At 36.7% G+C, this 20005-nt stretch overlaps 1 protein-coding gene across 1 annotated transcript; it reads right to left on the reverse strand.

Moving 5' to 3' along the window:
- Positions 1-2892: 2892 nt before the first annotated feature.
- TESMIN (testis expressed metallothionein like protein) lies at positions 2893-18931 on the reverse strand. The gene is made up of 11 exons (XM_064513439.1): positions 18455-18931; positions 14729-14768; positions 13939-13997; positions 12470-12628; positions 11680-11800; positions 10155-10231; positions 8546-8637; positions 7135-7237; positions 5525-5662; positions 4771-4946; positions 2893-3333 (listed from the first exon to the last, which is right to left on the reverse strand). Exons 1-11 carry the CDS (start codon positions 18929-18931, stop codon positions 3171-3173), a joined length of 1605 nt encoding a protein of 534 aa, XP_064369509.1. The 3' UTR covers positions 2893-3170.
- Between the last annotated feature and the right edge of the window lie 1074 nt (positions 18932-20005).

Genomic DNA, 20005 nt, shown 5'->3' on the forward strand with positions numbered 1-20005 from the left:
TGCAGGGGCCAGGATTTCTTTTGCTAGATGAAGCAGCAGTGACATGAGGCAGCTCTTCTTAGTTCCTCTTGTTAACTTAAAGCCATTTGAAGAAGTTTCATTCATTAATATCTAATTTCCAGTATGCTCGTATGAAGCAAAAAGACAAATTCTGAACTTCTTTGAAAAGCGACTTTTTTCTCTAATGGAGTGCACACGTGTTCCCATTCTAATTAAAGTTTTCTGCATCTTTTCTGTACAACTTTCAATCACCTTGACCTACTCAGGACTGGCTTTATGGTTCTCTTTTCTCCAAGACAACTTTTCTCTTGCAGTATTTGTTATGAAACTGAACCTGTCTTTAGGTTCAGAAAAGGGTTATATTTAGTTACAAGAACTGATACATCTTTCCTACCCGACAGTCTCAGAACTGTGGCTGTGCCCCCCTTGTTCTCAAGTATTTTCATCACTGATTGCAAAATGGTTTACTTACAACCCATTAACAACACAAAACCAGTTTTAGCTTTCTTTATGGCTTATAAAAAGTATCAGTAACCGATTTTTTTAGTCTGTTAACTTTAATAGAAATTGCTTCTGCTAGGCTTGTCCATTCCATCCTATATTGCCAACTATTGCTCTGTATTTATTTTTTGTTTTTAGAATGTAATTTCACTCGTAAACACCACAGAGCCTGGCAATGTTTTTATAGACTGAGTTTACATCATCTGCAATATAAAATATATTAATTCAAACTGTTTTTACCTCTCTATAATATCAAAAGATAATGAATTTCAGCTTTTTACATCTGGTAGTAGTTTTCTGTTGCTATCACACAAACTGTTATACATTCTAGTGCCTTATCTTTTATATTAGCTGAAGTTCAAATCTATATTGATTTCCTTTTCTGTCCTTCTCATTCATACAGTCACTTTTCTGCCATGATCCTTATTGTTATAGCACTGATTCTTTTAATTTTTTTCCAAATTTATGCAGGAAAAAAATGCAGAAAATGCAGAAGCCCTCCCCTAAGTGTTCTTAAATGGCATCCTGAGTGGAAGTCTCAGCATTATATTATGTTTATCAGAGATGGGAGCTTAGAAGTATTGCTCAAAGCTGTAGTTCAGGCCTTCTCCCGTTCATTTCCCTTATTATGCTATTTGCCTACCTACCCTTCACCCCTACGCTTTAATTCTAGAATTTAATAGAATTTAATTCTATTCTTTAATTCTAGAATTCTCTTTCCCACTTTATTTACATTTTAATTCTCTGGATTACTACTTTTACTTTTTCCTTATGATCTTTTTCTCTTATTATTTTCCAACCTCTTGAATAGCCACATCTTACGTTTTTTCTTATTATTAATCTTTTCCTTGTCATTTGAGGTCATCTCTCTTTTGGGTTTAATAATCTGTCACTTTATATCACAGCGGTGTCTCCTGATGCCTGTATCCAAACTGAGATGAATCTGAGGATGAGACTATTCTCATTTTTTCAAAGATTCTAACAGTTCTTACAATCTATTTCTCTTCTTCCATTCCTTTCAATCACTTTACTTGTATTTTGCAGTTCTATTCCTAATTGTATTTTTAATCCATACTTATGTCATAAGTCCTAACTCTGGTCTCTTTCTTACTGCCTTTAATTCTACTGAAACTCACCTCTGCTGGGAATGAATCTAGCAAGCTGATTTCTGAGCTTAACTCATCAAGGTATGGTTTAATAATATCGGCAGGTTTCTTCCTCTCTTCTTTGTGTTTTGCTTCCTTTATGGAGAGGCTACTGACTCTATAGCCCTTGTGAACCCCACCGTAACTTTCTCTGGGGACAAATACCTTTTAAGATGATGCCTTTACATAGATAGGTATTGATTCCAAAAGCAAGAGAAATACTTTCAGGGAAGTGAAACAGCCAGGAAGACATGAAGCTTACAGATGGTGCCATCTCCCTTTTGGAGCACTTCAGGAAGTCATTTTCTCCTATGACCTTCAGCAATCCTCAATAGCAGTTATTAAAAACATAGACATAAAATGCAATCCACCCACATATCAACTACAGCTCATAACCTCCCTCCCCACCCCGAGACCTATTACTAAGCAGACATTTAAAACAGCCTGCAGTCTTACCTGCTATCCTGGCAAGAATTTTTCATGAATCAACAAGACATGGAGAAGATCTTTATTCTTTTAAGTACTAAAAATACCTAAGTCCATGTTATTAATTATCATAAAATGTCAAAACCAAATACCATTAGCTTTCTTTATAATCACTCAAATCATTTTGAGTACATTTTTTTTCAGACTTACTCTAGCTAAAGAAAATAAAACTATTAACCTAACTGCAAGAAAGACAAGAGGAAAAAAATCACAGGGAAAATGTCCACATAAGAAAAATAAAGAATGAAACAAAAGCTATTCTGAGCTTTAAGTGAAACTGGATTGCAAATGTAGGATTCAGCAAATTTTGATCCTATATCCTATGTACATAAAAGATTTCCTGTCACATTCCCTTAAAAGGCATTTTAAAATAGGAGGAAAAAGGAGGTCAGCTTCCTCCTGTTTTTATGAGGATCATCTGTCTAATACATCTACTGTTTAACACTGTTGGGGGAGGGGAGTTGTGAGAAGGATATCAGTATTATTTTTACATCTTTTTCAACATTAAATACCAAACCATGTTAGTCTAATTTCCAAACAAAATAAATCCACAGACAGAAAAAACAAATTGCCAAATTTTGGAAGGCCCAAAGCTCAACTTAGTAGATTTACCTACTGCCACTGGAAATGGATTTTTTTTCACAATTCACATAATAACACTGAAGTCTAAGGTTCTTACTCAGTTTTTACTACATCTCTACTCACATAAACATCCAATAAAGATACTTTAAGTTAAATTTACTGTTAATAAGAGTCTAGGTAAACAGTGAAGAATTCGACCAGAATACCCTAACGACAAAGTCTGTTTTCGTAGAAAATATATTAAGCTTAGTCTAACACTGCTACTCTGAAAAATGCTGGGTGTGATTCTGATCTCACTTACCCCAGCATCATTCAGAAACAATTCAGCTAAAGTCAATGAAATTAATCCTACAAAAGATTAAAGTAAGATATGTGGGAGACTGTAGCAACATATCAAAATTAATACTCATTGGTTTTATAAGACATTGAACATTATTCAACTTTCAGTCCTTTAAGTTATGCATGTAGTATTTGGGATAAACATCTCCCAAATTCTTCCATGATCATTCGTTCAGCTAGACAAACAGAGTAACCTCCTCTTTCTGCCTCTTCAGCCTGCACCAGGAGACAAGCACATGTTGCTTTCACTTCTTCCCAAGATATACATACAGCTGGTTGCCTGACAGGGAAGAATAAACTAGTATAAAATATCTCCATTTTAAATACATAAACTAATTTAAAAGCCAAATTACTGTTTGTATTTAAAACTCTCAACTAGGAGGTGGAATGCAAAGAGCTGAATCAGAGTAGCTGCACTGTTACTGCAAGATATATCCCTGTAGGAATCTCATTATTCTGTACTGAACAGTTTTTGCTGCCAGAAGATTGCTTGAGGTTTTCTAATTAATCACATGGAAGACTGTATTTACACTACAGAATTAGTCCATGCAAATGCTGCCCGATAGGCACAGACAGGGAAAGGTGATACTATAAGCCTCTTCTTCCTTCTGTAAGCAATGGTCAGATTCCATCTCACATGCAAGGAAATGTGTTAAAAAGGCTTAGTCAGTGCCTAGCAGGTACTAACTGCTCATTCAATCTCCTGCTGACAAGAGAAAGAGCACCTAGTCCCTCAAGGTGTCCCAAAATGGCATCTAAGCTGCCTTGCTTCGAATAAACTCTTGAAACTACCAGTGGTCGACATCATACAACTCATTCTACTACATGATTCAAGCAAGTAAGGGTGTAACTTGGCACCAGCCACCTAATCAATAAATTACCAGCAGCAGAAAATATTCAAATATTTTCAAAATATATCATCAGAAAGTATCTTTAAATTGGAATTAACAAAATCATTTCTAGGTAATGGTTGATGAAATGATTATGCTGTATGCAGGCTGAAAATTTTAGAGCCTGGAGTAAAATTCACTGAAATCAATTTAGAGGTGCTTTAATTAATTATTATTAACAGATACTTTATTTATTAAACTATTGACTATACCAACCAAAAACAGAGATTGGGCTACAGCTGTGTTAGAAAGCATAACAGCATCAGTATAGTACAGCCTTCCCCAAAGATTTTATGATCCACATTGCCAAGACAGGTAAAATTGAGAGAAGATGGACCAAAGGAAAAGGAGATAGGGTGAGAGGAGGAGGGCTATAAACGTGCTAATTAACTGAACACCACAAACTTCATATTAATAATATAATTTTCTAACTATATCTTTGGGCAAGGTTTGGTACAAACTGATACCTACACACAGAAAAATGAAAGAAAGGAGAAACTGAAGGAAAAATATATGGTAGATAAAGGATTAAAAAAAGAGAGACACAATGTAATATGTGATAAACACAAAAATAACTGTTATTTTGTAAGCAGAACTAATACATATATCCCTGAACTCTGCATACCATATTCCTAAAGTTTCCCCTAAGATAGTTTTGTACCCTCTTGTTTCTATAAATAAAAAAATATGTGAAGTGAAAAGCTATTATACAAGCCATCTGTCATTTTAGTCACTATTTCTTAGATAAATATGATAATCGTTACATAACAAAATTAATGAAGTCAGACAGACTGAGGGATTATGCACTGCCATTTCCAAATATTCACCTGTCTTTCTTCGATTTTGGTAACATTTCAAATGCTGATGTTAAAACTGGGCTATTTCCTTCATTATTTCCAATGTCCATGTAGTTTGGCATATTCAACTGGGTTTTTTGATCTGGGCTTTCTTCATAATTTTTGCAACCAATGCATTTGCAAATAGAGGAACACATAATTTTAGCCTGGCAAATACAGAATACTTAGAATAAAAAATGTATAAATCTTAAATTAAACATACATATGAGTATCCATTGGAGCTATATCTCCAGGGACTTATTCTAGATGTGCTGGTCTTGGAAACTTGCAGAGTGAGACCATCAATATCAATACAGTAAGGAAGTGAGATAGTTTTCTCCAAGGATTCTCTGTGGAGTTGGATGATTGTCCCTTGTCCTGTACACGGACAAATCACTCCTCCCCTCAAATTGCAGGTATCTTTGCAAGGTAACAAAATACCACAAATGCAAAGAAACTACCAGGATTAGCAGAAAACCATTGCTCATTTCTCCTGGAGCAAGGAACTGGCTGAGAGTTCCTAGAACCTGATACTGAAAATTTTAGCTGATCACCCTCAGCCAGATTCAGTTCTTTGGAGTTAGAGCCATATCAAGAAAGAGGCTCTGTCCCCTACGTTCAGTAAGTTTTATGATGAACAATACAAAGATAAAAGAGGAGTAATTATTTTTAGAGACAGTGATAGTTACAGAAAATAATCCATGTTAAGATCATGACTAATGATAGCAAAATTCACCTGACTGACCTCAAAGCACTCACAATAATTCTTAAGGCATCCTGAGCGCTTGCAATTACATCCTTTGTTATGACGAGGTTTAATTTCTCCCAGTTTCCTCTTCCCAATCTTTGGTAGAAAAGCTTCTGGGTTTCTATCAAGACAGGCCTAAAACAGAAAGTATTAGACCATGAGAAAATCAAAGACATGTTTTTAAGTACCTGAATGACTGCTATCCAGTGTTTAACAAAGAAATTCTTACTTGACGCTCATCCTTAGTGGTATGAAGTACATGGACATAGGTGTCCTCCAGGGCATGAGAGAGCAGGAATTCATAGATTCTAAAACACTGAGCTGGGAAGCAACTTACGTTGTTTTTATGAAACATCCAAGATGACCTCATCTACAGTTCTTTTAGGAATGCTTTTCTCTCACTGCTGAAGCCACTCTCATCAGAAATAAAAAGTTCTCAATGCAAAAAGCACCCTTGAACACATTGGTATGCACATCTCAGGATAGGTAACCCTATCTTGTTTTATTAATGGCCCGATACAAAGCCCATTTACTGGAGTCAGAGCTGGATATTCCACTGGAACAGTAGATTTTAATCAGGCCCTAAGACCTCATGATGTCACAATCTGCTAAAAGGCAAACTAAAAAAACATTATGTCCTCTGTGTACAGTACTTATGGATGGCAGAGAAACCGCAATGTCCTTTGCAGGGAGAAACAAGACCTGTTTTACTCTAAAGGATGCCCTCTGCACAGTGAAGAGGGTGCTTAGACCACACAAACCCCATCAGCTCAACTACTCTAGAGCATCTGGTTTGAAAAAATTGTTAGAGATTAAAACTGCTCTGGATTTGAATGGTTGGATGTGGCAAAGTTCTAAATCTAATTAGATCAACTTCTTCTACAATCTAGAGATAATGTGAATGATACAAAAAGAGTTCTAGAGAGTTGCACACAAGAGTCCAAAGCTAGTAATACATCCTTATTGTAGAGTATAAGCAGCAGAACAGTATTTTTATTTTCACTTTAAAATTTACGACATAATCTAAGACATATCTAATAGATTAAAGTATTGCCCATTTTTATACACACACAGGAATTAGCCCACGTATTATTCTTTATACCACTATAAAATCAGAGTCTCCAAGCACAGAAGCAACCTGCAGAGCAGGGTTCAACGTTGCTGCCATGGGAGCCTCCCTTCAGACTGCTGCGTGGGTCAACCAAAGAGAGCCACACAGACAACTGCAGATTTGTCCAGGGAGAATAATAATTTGGATAATAATAATTTGGTTTCCTTTAACTGCTGTCTGATTTTGGGGCACAACATATTTTCCTTCAAGTGAAACCATTCTCTGAAATTAAGTTTGAGTTTGCACACTTCCTTCCAAGAATAAAAATTACCATTCTGTTAACATACCACTAGTTACAATACAAAGCAGCGAAAGTTCCAAAAAGGGAAAGAAAAAGTCCCTATATCTGTTCTTTGTAAGAATAATATAGAGGCAACACTTGACTTTACTTCATTTAGGTTAAAAATAGCATATTCCAAATACTGTAATGTAAAAAACAATACCGCTGTATTTTTCATATATGAAGCAAATATCAATGTGTACTGTATTTTATTACCTTAATGGCCTTAAATCGCTCAGTTTCATGAAGTGGATTGTTGTAACAATTATTGCAGTTGCAGTTGTTGCAAAAATCACTGTTAGCAAAACAGTCACAATATCTATGATGAACATATAAAATAGCATAAGAAATGAAAAGATTAAATGGTTTTAAGTTTTATTCTACTTCAAAGCAGAATTTATGGTTTCTACACATAGAAAATATTCCTTCCTCTGTCATTTAATCACATATACACACAGACAAAGAACTTTTCTTTCAATTCCACATTTTCTAAAATACATCCACATCATCAATTACTAAAATGTTAATCATCATGTGTGCATCACTGTATGCATATTTGTGTGTGAGAGCAGCGAGACAAAGAAATGATATTTCTGTATGCTGCATTTACATTATATATATGTTTTTTCCACATATACTCTGAGCTATACTGCTTAGCTTCACTTTTTATTTTCAGTATGTTGGACTACATGCAATCACCTACATCTCTGCACTAATTTCTGAGCATGTGTGACATTAGTTTTCAACAACTATAGATCTCTCTAGCTCAGTATTAGATAAGTAACTTTGGACTCATATGTACTGTATTCATTTTAAAACACACATTTCTTGTATAATTGTCCTGTCATCTATACACTGTTATTAGCAGTTATCAAATGCTGACAAACCATTACTTACAACTTCAGACACTGAGATTTAGTGCAGTTACATGGTTTTTTCAACTTTGTATCCCCTGAGCCAAAATGTAAGCTAGACAGATTGAAAAAGGAAAAAAATAGAAAAAAATATACAAATACAGTTAGTACAGAAATTAATTACTATTTTATACTTTTGAAAAAATAAATACTGACTTTTTTTACATCAACATCAGCAATATTTAACAAGCATTGACTCCCAGGTGTGGGGTAAGGAGAAGAGAAGACTAAGTAACCTGTAATCTCTCTCTATCCACCAGCTGTCACCACCTGTGGTTGTCAGGTCCCAATCATATAACCCAGTAATGGCTGTGCAACTGCAAAGCTCTCTCACCTTTCACACTGGAGTCACATCTACCTCTTATTTAAAAATGATCTTCAATTAAACATTATTAAAAGAGTTCCAATAGTATTAGAAATACAGGCTAAACACATGGTAGTTAGATTTGGAAACATACCAATTAACTCAGAAAATTAAATGATTTTCAGCCATATGGATAGCACAATTGCACTGATCCTAAGAAACCTTGAAGCATGTGACAGTCTTGACTGCCAGCAACTGGCATCATGACTACTGATATAGATACACAAAGCATTCTTACAGAACTGCATTTCTGTTAGAAGGAAGAAGTTACGTAATATAAAAATGTCTAGAAGTCATTGCCATTTAAAATTCCAAAGTAATCATGGATTAAATGTTTCATGCTTCTTACCCAACTGAAGTCATTTTCCCTGGTCCTTGCAGATTTGATTCTGAATGGTATGCGGCAGTGCTGGCTACTGATGGTAAGGATCCATTTTCAAACTGTTCAAGATAAAATATATATAACCTTTTTATGTTAAGTTTTAAAAAAAACTCCTGTAAGATAGCAGAGAAAATGTAATGCATTGAAAATGCTCCAGGAATGATTCGATTACCAAGAATACTGACAAAACTCATGAAGGCACAGAGCCATGAAAATTGTACGCATTTCTCTTTGAAACTGCTCAGTATGTCGGGATCCCTGCATCTCCCAGGGCAAAGAACCAAGAACTGCTTTCGGTGCTGCACAGTGGTGGCACGTTATTTTCAATTTACTGATAATTCTAGGTTCAGTTACTTTTAATTACAGTAGTTAACTGAAATTGGCTAGTGAATTGATGATTTATATTAAATTCAGATGAAATGTGACATGTAATAGGTTGAAGACAAAGCAAAACTTTAAAAAAGAACCATCTCACAAGCCAACAGAACAGATGATAGATCTGTTGGTCTCTTTAACAGACACATGATTAAAAAGGACCTGGTTGTGAGAGAGACGAGGGAAGAAAGCTTATGTTGGGTTTATAGGTAAAAGAAGAGGGCAGTGAATCACTGTAAATCACACCTATTTGAATTGTTGATGAAACTAGCTGACAATCAAGCAGAGGAAAATGAGTATATTTAAGGCAAGAGAGGAAACCTAAGGAAGAACAGAATGGGGATAAAATCAGAGAAGAATTGCAAGCTGTCTACATCATTGCTCCAGAATGGATAATCACCAATTTGCAGCTATACCATCTTTAGTGATGAAAGACTATAGTTCATTGTTCCATCCATCCCTGGGCCTCTTTCCTTCCCTCTTTTATGAAAGTGGCCATTATCCACGAATCATCTGCTATGTTTGTACTGACATCACATATTCATTTCACACAAATCAAAAGTTATAAGGTAAAAATTTGCAGTGATTACTGCTAACAGCTCTGTTGGAAGTAGAAACATTGTAGAAATTGTTGGAAGCAGTGATTTCACACTAGAAATCAAACAGCTCCAAAGTTTATTAGCCTTCTGTTCATCTTTCATTATTTAAAATAAATTGTAATACTGTTCTGCTACTTACTCCGTCAGCAATAAAATAATTGAAAAAAATTGTAAAAAGAATGACCATTACACCTTAATCAAGAGAGGACAGAGTAAGAAATCCTACTGGAAGAAAATACTCCTCTACTTCTGATAAAAGTCTATGTGCTTTCCTTTACCCTCCAGAAAAGTCTTAGCATGGTTTCCAGAAATAACAATCTATATAAATACTGAATTCAAGGTCTCAAAACTGTAACAAATTTATTTCTCATGGAAATCTGTGATTTTAATTCTGGTATTATTTCTAGAAAATGTTGAGATCAGAAGCCTTTATATACAGGAAGTATATCGGATGCAGAGTTAGAAGTGTATATGCTAACCAAACATTCTTTAGAGAATACATGTAATTGTTACTTCCCCACATAGAATTAACAACCCATTTTAAGAACAGGAAAATGAGTTTATATTGTGCTTAATAAATTTAAAGAAAAAGGTTTCTTTACCTGTTTTTCATTCAAATCCAGTTTACCTGAAACTGGCAAAAACTGCCCAAGTACAGCTGCTACAGAGTTGCCCACATCTGAAAAGAAGATACTTATTTGAAGACAGCAGAACTATCCACAGCGTATGAAGTTTCATCTATGCATAATAATTTTTGAATGAAGCATACAGACAAGCGGGAAGCTTCAACTTCTTTTATTAAGAAAACATTTCCAGAGGCTGTTTGTCTTCTGTCAGCACTTTTTGCTACAATTCAGTTTAGAAAGCAAACTTATGCTCTTCCTACAATAAATACTGCCAATGAAGGGCCTAGAAATTCTCTCTTAAACAATGTTTTTCCTATTGCAAAAAACAAAAATAAAAACCTCATCACACACAAATAACTGTCAGAAAAAAACCACCAACAATTTGTCAGCTAGGAATTTGAGCATAGGATGTTTTCACTCTGTGACATCAACTACATCTTAATTCGAATGCCATAGTCCTAAGTTATTTTGATGAAATAAGGAAATGGCAGAAACACTTAAATATGTTTATCCTGAGTTCTTATTTTATGACTTTCCAAAGTCCTGAGAGAGCACCTAGAGTGGAGGTATTGAGCTTACGAAAAAAATTACTAAAAACCCATGGAGAAAACCACAGCTGTAAAAGTTTTTGCGTAAGTTGTGGTGAAGCAATGCTTTTAAGTATATAAGCATCCCAGCCTGTGCAGAAAATAAACAAACATCAGGCTTAATTGAGATAACAAGATGAATCTTACAATTGTACTTATTTCCTAATAAACAGAATCCATATTTGGAGCGTCTATTCAGAGATGCACCCAGTGCTTGTATGGTACCTAATATTAAAGGCCCTTGTTTTCACATTGCCATCCATATGCACCATTAAGTGTTTCTGTGTTTTATAGTAATAAAAACAAATAACGAAATAAACAATATTAATAATGTTTCTGAGGAAGCTATATTTAGGAAAAGAAATATTTAAGTTAAAACTAACCTACACTTACATACTGTAGCACTGATCAGATGAAAATGTATTACTCCACTAAACATCTAAACAGGTAAAACAGAAAACACTTTCTTTAAAAACTGGTGGAATTTCAAGTTCACATAATGATGTAAAAATCAGTGGCATATACTCTGCAGACTGAGAATCCTAAGGTACAAGCATAGCCCTCAAAGCCGCTCCTCATTTACAGAGAAACAGTGACATATGGTGGCAACTTGGGGTAAATACAGATGTGTCAGCCGCATATGCTAAACATGCTTCATGTGGAAATCAGTCTGTATATTAACAACTTTCATTAAATACAACACATCTATTACATCATTCTTGTTATTTCATGGAAGTGCCTAGCACTTTTGCAGGTACTATAAAATAAAGTAAAATAATAAGTGGTGATAGCTACATTAACTTTGGCTCATCTCAGACTGATGTTGCTTAGGAACATAAATGCATACAATTGCACATTAACAATCTATGATATACTACCTGACATGCTAGAGATAATTTTCATTTTCATTGTACCTGATTGAAGATAATTATATTGGTCCTGATACTGGGGAATTAGATGAACCGTTTTTAGTTCTCTTGTGCCAGAACTGTTTATACAGAGTATTTGAGTACCTCCATCCAGCTGGCATATCACCTGGAATAAATAACTAATGGTTAGCTTTCATCTAAGAAACAGTAATTCTATGCATATGGATACAAAGGTTTTCATAAGAGTACCATCTGTCTCATAAAGCTGCATAATCACAGACTGGAGTCTCTGTCTGAGACAAATGGATCATTATGCATTTAGATGTTTGCTTTTTGACCCTTACTTTCAATTTGTTTATTTTTGGAAGCAACTACTGAGCAGTAACACTATAGCTCCGCAACCCAGGTGAGATGGATTCCTGGTTCTCTAGACTGCTCTATGGGGTTTTGCAGAACTTTTTCTAGTTAGTTTTGTAGCGTGCTGGCTTAGGATTCGTTTCCCTGACCAGAACATGCCACTGTAATTGTTCATGTTTCATTTCATTTATTTCATTTATATCATCATATATTATGACTGTAAATCAAGATTTTCCCTTTGGATGAAGTAATCTTCATATTACTGAATTTGTTTCTAGATGTTAAATAGAAAATAATATAAGCTGTAAATAAAATATCACTACCACTAGACACAATTTAGACTGAGAGTGAGGAAGGGACTGCTTTATTATTCTTGGTACAACACCTAGTACGTGGGACTTTTTGCTGCTAGTGTTACAAATAAATTAGTAACTTCCTTTAGCATATAACTCTGCTATCAATTTCAGAACGTAATTACCACAGGATTGGAATCACTTCTGTGTGAACAGCTGGGTTCCTCCAGTACACTGTGCAACGCGAATAACTTGCAGTCAGACCCGCCTACATTTGAACTCTGAAAAATGGCTTCATCTTGGTCATTCCCCATAACATTACTAACTGCCTCTCTTACTTCAGCCTGAAAAATAAACACTTTTACATATTAAAAGGCATACTTTAAAAGCTACTTTAAATTCTAGTGCTAATACAATAAATTTTAACTGCGTAAATCATGCATATTAAAGCAAAGATTGTTTTCAAATGTAATATTGAGAATAGTCAGTTTATTTGTCAGTGCTCAGACAGAATGATTTTTGCTTAAATTTCAAGTAAAAATAACCCTGAAGTATAACAGCAAACATAACATACTGCACAGTAACAATGACATCAATCCCCTCCAACATCATGAAACATCAACTGATTTCTATACTGCCTTGGGCAAGTGAGACAATAGTCGTGGGAAATTACATAAAACATATGAATTAATCTTGAACTACATAACTTGACTGCGGATCGCTGGTGTTTAGTCTAAGAAAATAATTATTTGAGGCTGGACTGCAAATTCTGTTATACCTCTGTCAGCTTGTTCCTAAATGAACTTTTGTCATGGTGGTCAACTACAAAGTTTCATTGCATTCTTCCAACTCAGATGTGTTGTCACTTGCCCTTGTTGAAAACCATTCACTATCCATCTTGCTGATCCATGAATTTCTTATAGTGTCCTCTGCATAAAAGTCACACTTCCAGGTGAAGCCTTGCACCTTTCAGTGCACATATTAAAACACGGAATGGATTGCCTTGAAAACTTGGCTACAATATCCCAGTAATTTGAAAAATCTCCCTTACATAAAATACCTGAATTTCTTTAGCTTGTTCTTCACAAATCTAGGAAATGATATTTTAAAAGTCAAGCCTTTTATGAGAATAGTAAAGTTGCAAAGAAAATATCTAAACAGGTGGGGAATGCTAATGTTAAAAATGGATTTTCATGCTTCACTCTGTTCCTTTATATATATTGCACATTATATAGACTCAGATACTAATCAGCTGCCCAAGGGTATTTGGCAGAGTTCCAGAAGGGCAAGTGTGTTCAGGTGGCCTTAAATTGTCTTGGAGCTTAATTGTTCTGAACTGAACCAGAACATGAAAGTGGCAGAGAGGAGTCAACTAGACTTGAGCCAATAGAAACAGAAACAGCTGAAAAATCCAGATTTTATTCTCCCTTCCTCTACTGTGTAGCAGTGCATCAAGTCTATGGAGCAGCATTTTTTGTTCCCTCTCTCTTGTGAGCACATCAGATTTTGAAACAGATCAGTGTTTGAAAGAACCTTTTATCCACTGGCACTTAGAACAAATTCTGCTTTAGACATTCAAGACTTCTGCTTTTAAATAAAAAATAAACAACAAATTCTTCCAATAATAATAATAAAATCTTACATGCATACTTACAATTTCATCGTAGACAGAAGCACTAGTCTGAGGTAAGCCACAGACACCACTGGAAGATTCTATCATATAAAATAAAGAACGCTTTACTTACTAAGAGGATACTAGGAGCCCCCTGACAGTATCAATAAGAGGAAAAGAGGTTTCAATGCCACTACAGCCTTGCACTCTTATGAAAGAAATATTGAATATTCTTTTGTAAGAGACTTCATTTCAGGACTCTTGGGAATAATAGACTTCTGTACGGGTCTATCTGATGTTTCTCAAAAGGTTTATGGTGCATTTCTGCTAAAATTCACTCAGCAATGACGTTATGTTAGCAAGGCTGATTAATACATCAGTTGCCATTGTAAAGATTACATATTGCTATCACACGAAGGATGTCTGGGAGATTTAATGTGTTAAAAAAGAGATATGCCAGAAAGAGAAACTGGTGAACATCTGCTTGATGAGATGGCATCTACCTGATAGCAGAGCCCATCTATTTGACCCTGGCTCAAACGCAAGGCCGGTACCCAAAAAGGGAGCTCAGAGGCATCATTCAACGGGATACAATTCCTCCCATAAGCTCCAGGTCAGCAGGGTTGCTTAAGGAACTGAAGGATGATTCCACTACACATGTAGATTGAGCTTTGCATATTCCGCCACATCCTTCTCCCTTCCCAACTCATTCTGAGGTTTCTAGTAAGCAAGGGACATTCTTTACACATCGGGAGCACAAGTTTGCACTTGAATAAGGGCCAAGAATAATAGATGAAGGCTACTTTCCCCATCTTTGGCATTTTCCCTGTACCTGTAGGAGAGCCAGGCACAAACTGACCACTACCATAGTCCTGGAGGGAAAAAAAACCCTTACAGATAGAAAGAAAGAAAATGGTGTTTTCTGTAAACTTTATACCTCACTATTCAAGTAGCCTACTAATACAGTGTCTTTAAGTGCAAAACATACCAAACCCCTTGTGCTTTCTCATGGATCTGAGCTCTGCATAATAGATATGTAAGAGAGAGGTGATACCTCCAAAAAGTAAACCCGTAATCTCTCCCTTTCAACCTCTACCTAGCAGCATTTTCAGTGTATAATTTTTATATTACTCCTTCCAAAAAAAAAACAAAAAAACAAAAAAACCCCCCAAAAAGCAGTAAAACTTTCTCTGAAGCTCTTGCTCAAAAGCCCATTGAATCTGATGTGAAATGTACTTCGATATCATTGGACACTATAAAGCCTGCTTTAAGATCATGAAACCAGAAATCAGAAGAGCAGAACGGTTTAAAGGATTAGTGGCAAAACGCATGCTGTATCTTCACGTATTTACAGGATGTTTTTAAAATCTGCACTAATGACCAGTGACTGAAAGTAACTTCCATTTAATAGCTGTCAGTAACTTTTATCAAATGAGCTTACAGTAGTAGTTCCTTTTTCAACGTAATAATGTTCAAATTACAAAGCCTCAGTTACAAGTGGTACCCAATGCTAGCAAACTCAGTAGAATCAACAAGGTTTAAAATATATCAGGACTAAAAAACATTTTCCTCAGCTAAACTTAGCTCTTTCTAGATTAAAGCATGGGCAGAGTGGAATGGGTGCATATCAAACTTGTACTGCTTCTCTAACAAAAACTGCTGAGTAGATAAAGAGTATGTTTGTCTCCAATGTCAAAACATTTCTATGATTGTTAAAAAAGAGCACACCAAAGAGAAAACATACAAAATAGCAGTCAGAAAAGTCAGGAGCACACATACAAACACACAAACTACTTGATACAAAGATTACAAAATCAGTAGCGGATATGAACATAGGCCCTTCACTGCTCTTGGTCCAGTCAGACTTCAGGATAAACCACCTTGTAAGACCAAATCTGGAAGTCAGTTTAACCCTGAGCAGGGTTGTGAAAAAGTTATGAGCAGAACACAGCTAACAACTACTCAAGAACTTCACATCAGCAGCAGCATGGGTGCAACCTGTCTAAATTTCATCCTCTGTGGTCAATCCTCAAAGTGAAATAAAAACTTCGTTCCTCTCAATCCAAAAGAAAAACCGTGCTGCAGGGAGGGATACCTTCTTCACAGTCCATGAAGGAATGGGGAAGAGGTATGGGAGGAGGGGAAAAATCAAAAGTAAGACTTAACCACATGGTTGAAGCAACATAAACACATACAAACAAGCAATGATCCACTCTCAAATCCTCTTAGCGATACTAACATACCAGGTAAGTAAAGGCTTATGCTGCAATTTCTCATCTCCAGAAATTATTGTACGTATCTATTTATATCTTTCTTAAAGCTTATAAGAGGAACCCCCCCCCCCCCAAAAAAAAAAAAAAAGGCAAAAAAAGAAGCCAAAAAAAAAAAAAAAGAAAACACTCAGCCACTTTGGGCACTTACCATTTAAGCAATCTGGCAAGTTTTGTGACTGCATAGAACTGTTATGGATTCCTTGGAATTGATCATAACAAACACAGTTATTCTCACCTGCAACTGGAGGTATTAATGATCTGAACACCTGAAGAAAAGAATGTTTTATTTGTAACTGTTCTACGCAATAATTGTTTGATTTTTTAAAAGCCAAACAAATAAAGAAAAAACTGACTTACAGTGACCTTGAAAATTGGAAGTTATTCACATTTTCAGGATGTAATTAGGCATATAAATGTCACAGCATATCCAGCATCAGGTGATACTGCTGAAAGCTGAATATGACTGTTTTTTTCTGTTCACCATATAGTTATGGTTTGGATGTAATCCACTTATAATAGCATTGTACTTAATACCTATGTTTGTATTTTCAAATGTAAAAGTTGTGAAAAGAAAACAGAACAAACACAGACCAACAATTTTGTAGTGACAAATTACAATTGACACTGCTCAAATAGACAATTTACTCCTTATCGGTATGTGCTCTCCTTCCTCTTCTTAATATAGATAGCAGTTTAGGAGGGTAAGCAAGCAGCATAGAAACAGCCAGTTAGCTTTCTTCGCTGCAGTAAAAGCACTCATAACCTTACTGTAAGTTTGTTCTAAGACCTTCAGGAAACGGGGAAGACTCAGGATTCAGGCAGACGTGACAAACTGCAAGGACATTAGGAAGACAGCTGGTCAGAAAGATTTTCTCCATGTCTCATATTTTAGTCCCTTGTACCAAATAGTGGAACTTAACAAACTCTCACTACCTTCAGCTTGACTTTGAAGAAACTAACTGTTATGCCTCAGGCAAATCTTTATTTTCTAGAGGCTTCCACCAGCTTTTGGAATCTCTTTAATGGTTCAAAAAGACTCAAAATCTAGATTATTAGAGGACTACTGATTATATTGGACACACATGTAAACAGCCTTTCAGAACAGAGATGCTTTTGACCAAAACTGTCATCTCAAATAGGAAAGGAAGCTAAACCACATAAGATAACCGTCACAGTGGACTTCAAGTAGCTCAAGATGAAGTGGCACGGGGAAATACAGTGGGTTTGATGGTGCCAAGGCTTTTTTTTCCCCCTCTTGTTTCTTTGATGGGAGGTTTCCTGTGCTGCCAGCCCCACAGCTGCCACCTGGCTTCCGCTGGGGGCACCAAGGCGGGCGGCAGGGCAACCGCCGAGCCTGCTCCCAGCCCAGTCCTTTCTGCCAGTTTAGGGTTTCTTTTTTCATGTTTTTCATTTTTGACTCTCTGAGCAGCAAAGCTTGTCAAACTGTTTACATGGAATAAATGTCAACTGGAAATTCAATCATTTCAAGATAGCTGCTCAGAGGACAGGTGCCCCCGAGAAACGACCACAGTACAAAAGCAAAATCTGGGGATTTCTTCAGACACTCTACAGCTATAAAGGAAAAAAAAAAGCAAGCACACAGAAATGTCCTAAATATGAACAGCCTGCATTAAGCACTGATGATGGATTTAGTCCTGTGCAGATCACAAATGTTTTATATTACACACCTTTCTAGATAGTAATTTATCAAACACAGAAACTTTAAAATAGTCAGAAAAAACCCTCAAATTTGATAAGCAACAGAAAACCTCTTTTACAAAACTATTTTGCTCATGGAAGGTTAATAATAGAAGCCATAGTTTACTGTTGTAAGTAAGTTACTTTTTTATGTCTTTGGAATCTAACTTTTAAGATGACAATATATGTCACCTCAGGTACAAAAGAACAAAAGGTAATACCCAATTTGTACTTTGTACAAATGCCTAATAATTGCTATTGTAGATAATAATATACAAAACTGAAGTGGATATATTTGAGACACAGTAAGATTTTTTAATAACCAAACAACCCAGCTATTCTAAAATGTCTCAAAAAATGGACAAAAAAAGAGCAGCCAAAAGCATATGTTCACTGCATGCTATTTTTAGAAATACAACAGAAAAATCTACTTCTGTATTTACTACTAAATTTGTTCTAGTATAAAATTTATGACATAACTTTAAATGTGCTGTGGTTCCCATATAAATTTTAACGTACTAATTTCCCTGCACTTAAATCATGAATAAACTTCGCTACACAAAAAATCCTATTTTGTTTAATCTTACTGGTATCATTCTGACATTCTGACTGACTGTTCCTTCTAGAGAGGAAATGCTTGAAGACGGATCACTGAAATTTTTATGTTGCATCAGTACAGAAGAAAGAAAATGGACACCATTTGAAGGCAGATAAGGTGAATGCATATGCTCATCTTCTTCTGGGAAATTCAATTCCTTATATTTTCCAAGATCTTCACTGTCACAGCTGCTGTTTCCATGCGGACATATTTCAACTTTTGTGAGTGTATTTTGATTTTCAAAAGTAAGAGGATACTTAAAGTGATCTAACAAAGTCTCTCCCACAGCTATGGTGCATAAGTGACTGTCTTGACCAGAAGACAATCCCTCTTCGCTGGGATTATTAATTAACGCAGTCTCCAAATTAAAGTTTTCAGAACTAACTGGATTATTTTGGCTAAATATTTCAGTTACAAGTCCACCATCTATAACCGATCCTATGTCAAGCAGTATCTGATTCTCCATAGTCACAGACAGACTCTCAGCTGGTTCATATCTGTTTTTTTCTTTGAAGATGACCAACTTTTCTAGTTCAGTATTCTTTGGAGTAGCTTAGATCTAGAAATGAACGAAACAGCCTTAAAGCAAACAACGCTTACATACAATACTTAAGATTAACCCAATTAAAATGAAACAGGGAAACTTAAAAGCATAAAGTCGGAAGGGGTTGCTGGGGTCCTGAGTCTAGCTCTCAAAAAACACAGGCCACAGCAACAACACAAGCAGCTTCTGATACTGTAAAAAAACCACCTTTGTGACTTTTAAGCAGGTTAACAATTCAGATTTAGATCAGGATATCGCCACTTAGCTTTTAGAGATGAAAAAATAGTAAAATATGACATAGTACATGGGCAGAGCAATAGTTAAGCTGTTTTAGGTTCGTATCACTGTTACCAAATGAGGCACAGAGAAGCGCATCTTGAAAGCAAACCCTATCGGTTCCCCTCCATCATTCCTGCTAAATGTAGACAATGCAAGATAAGGCACCTCCATCCCGTACAAACCGCCATGCCAGCATTAGAAACACGCAGGCCGAGATGCGCTTGCACCACCCTCGCCACCATTTCTGCATTTAGACCATGCCAACACAGGGAGGCTGCAGTGCCCATGTCCCCCTGGCAGCACTGGGATGCTGCAGCCGCCCTGAAGGCGCAGCCTCTACGCCCCAACGGGCAGACGCGGGGCAGGGCGTGCCAGGGAAACAGGCCCCCCCTCCCGACAGGGGCAGGGCCAGGCGCCACCTCCACCCCAGGCCCCGTCGAGCGAGGCCGCAGCAGAGGGCAGCGCCCTGCCCCTCCTTTCCCCCTCGCCCTTCACCTTTCCCCACAGCGGGCGCCCGCCCTTTCCCGCTCTTCTGTGGGGGGCGGGGGGAGCCGCGCACGCGCCCGACCGTTAACGGAAGCTGCGCGTGCGCGAGGCACCTCGCCCCCTCCCTCCCCCTGCTCCGTGCTGCCGCAGCTCGCGTGCTCGCCTGCAGCCAGCGCGAGGCCAGGGGCAGATGTGGCGTTTGAGCTCGGATTTAAACAAAACTGCCATGAA

Source organism: Dromaius novaehollandiae, chromosome 5 (genome assembly GCF_036370855.1).
Source record: "Dromaius novaehollandiae isolate bDroNov1 chromosome 5, bDroNov1.hap1, whole genome shotgun sequence".
Classification (NCBI taxonomy): Eukaryota; Metazoa; Chordata; class Aves; order Casuariiformes; family Dromaiidae; genus Dromaius; species Dromaius novaehollandiae.

Coding starts and splice junctions, on each gene's coding strand:
- TESMIN (XM_064513439.1), bottom strand. CDS start 18,931: ATGGAGAATCAGATACTGCTTGACATAGGATCGGTTATAGATGGTGGA. Junction 11,801..12,469: donor GAAGTGATTCCAATCCTGTG/GTAATTACGTTC, acceptor TATTTATTCCAG/GTGATATGCCAGCTGGATGG. Junction 7,238..8,545: donor GGGAAAATGACTTCAGTTGG/GTAAGAAGCATG, acceptor TGTTCATCATAG/ATATTGTGACTGTTTTGCTA.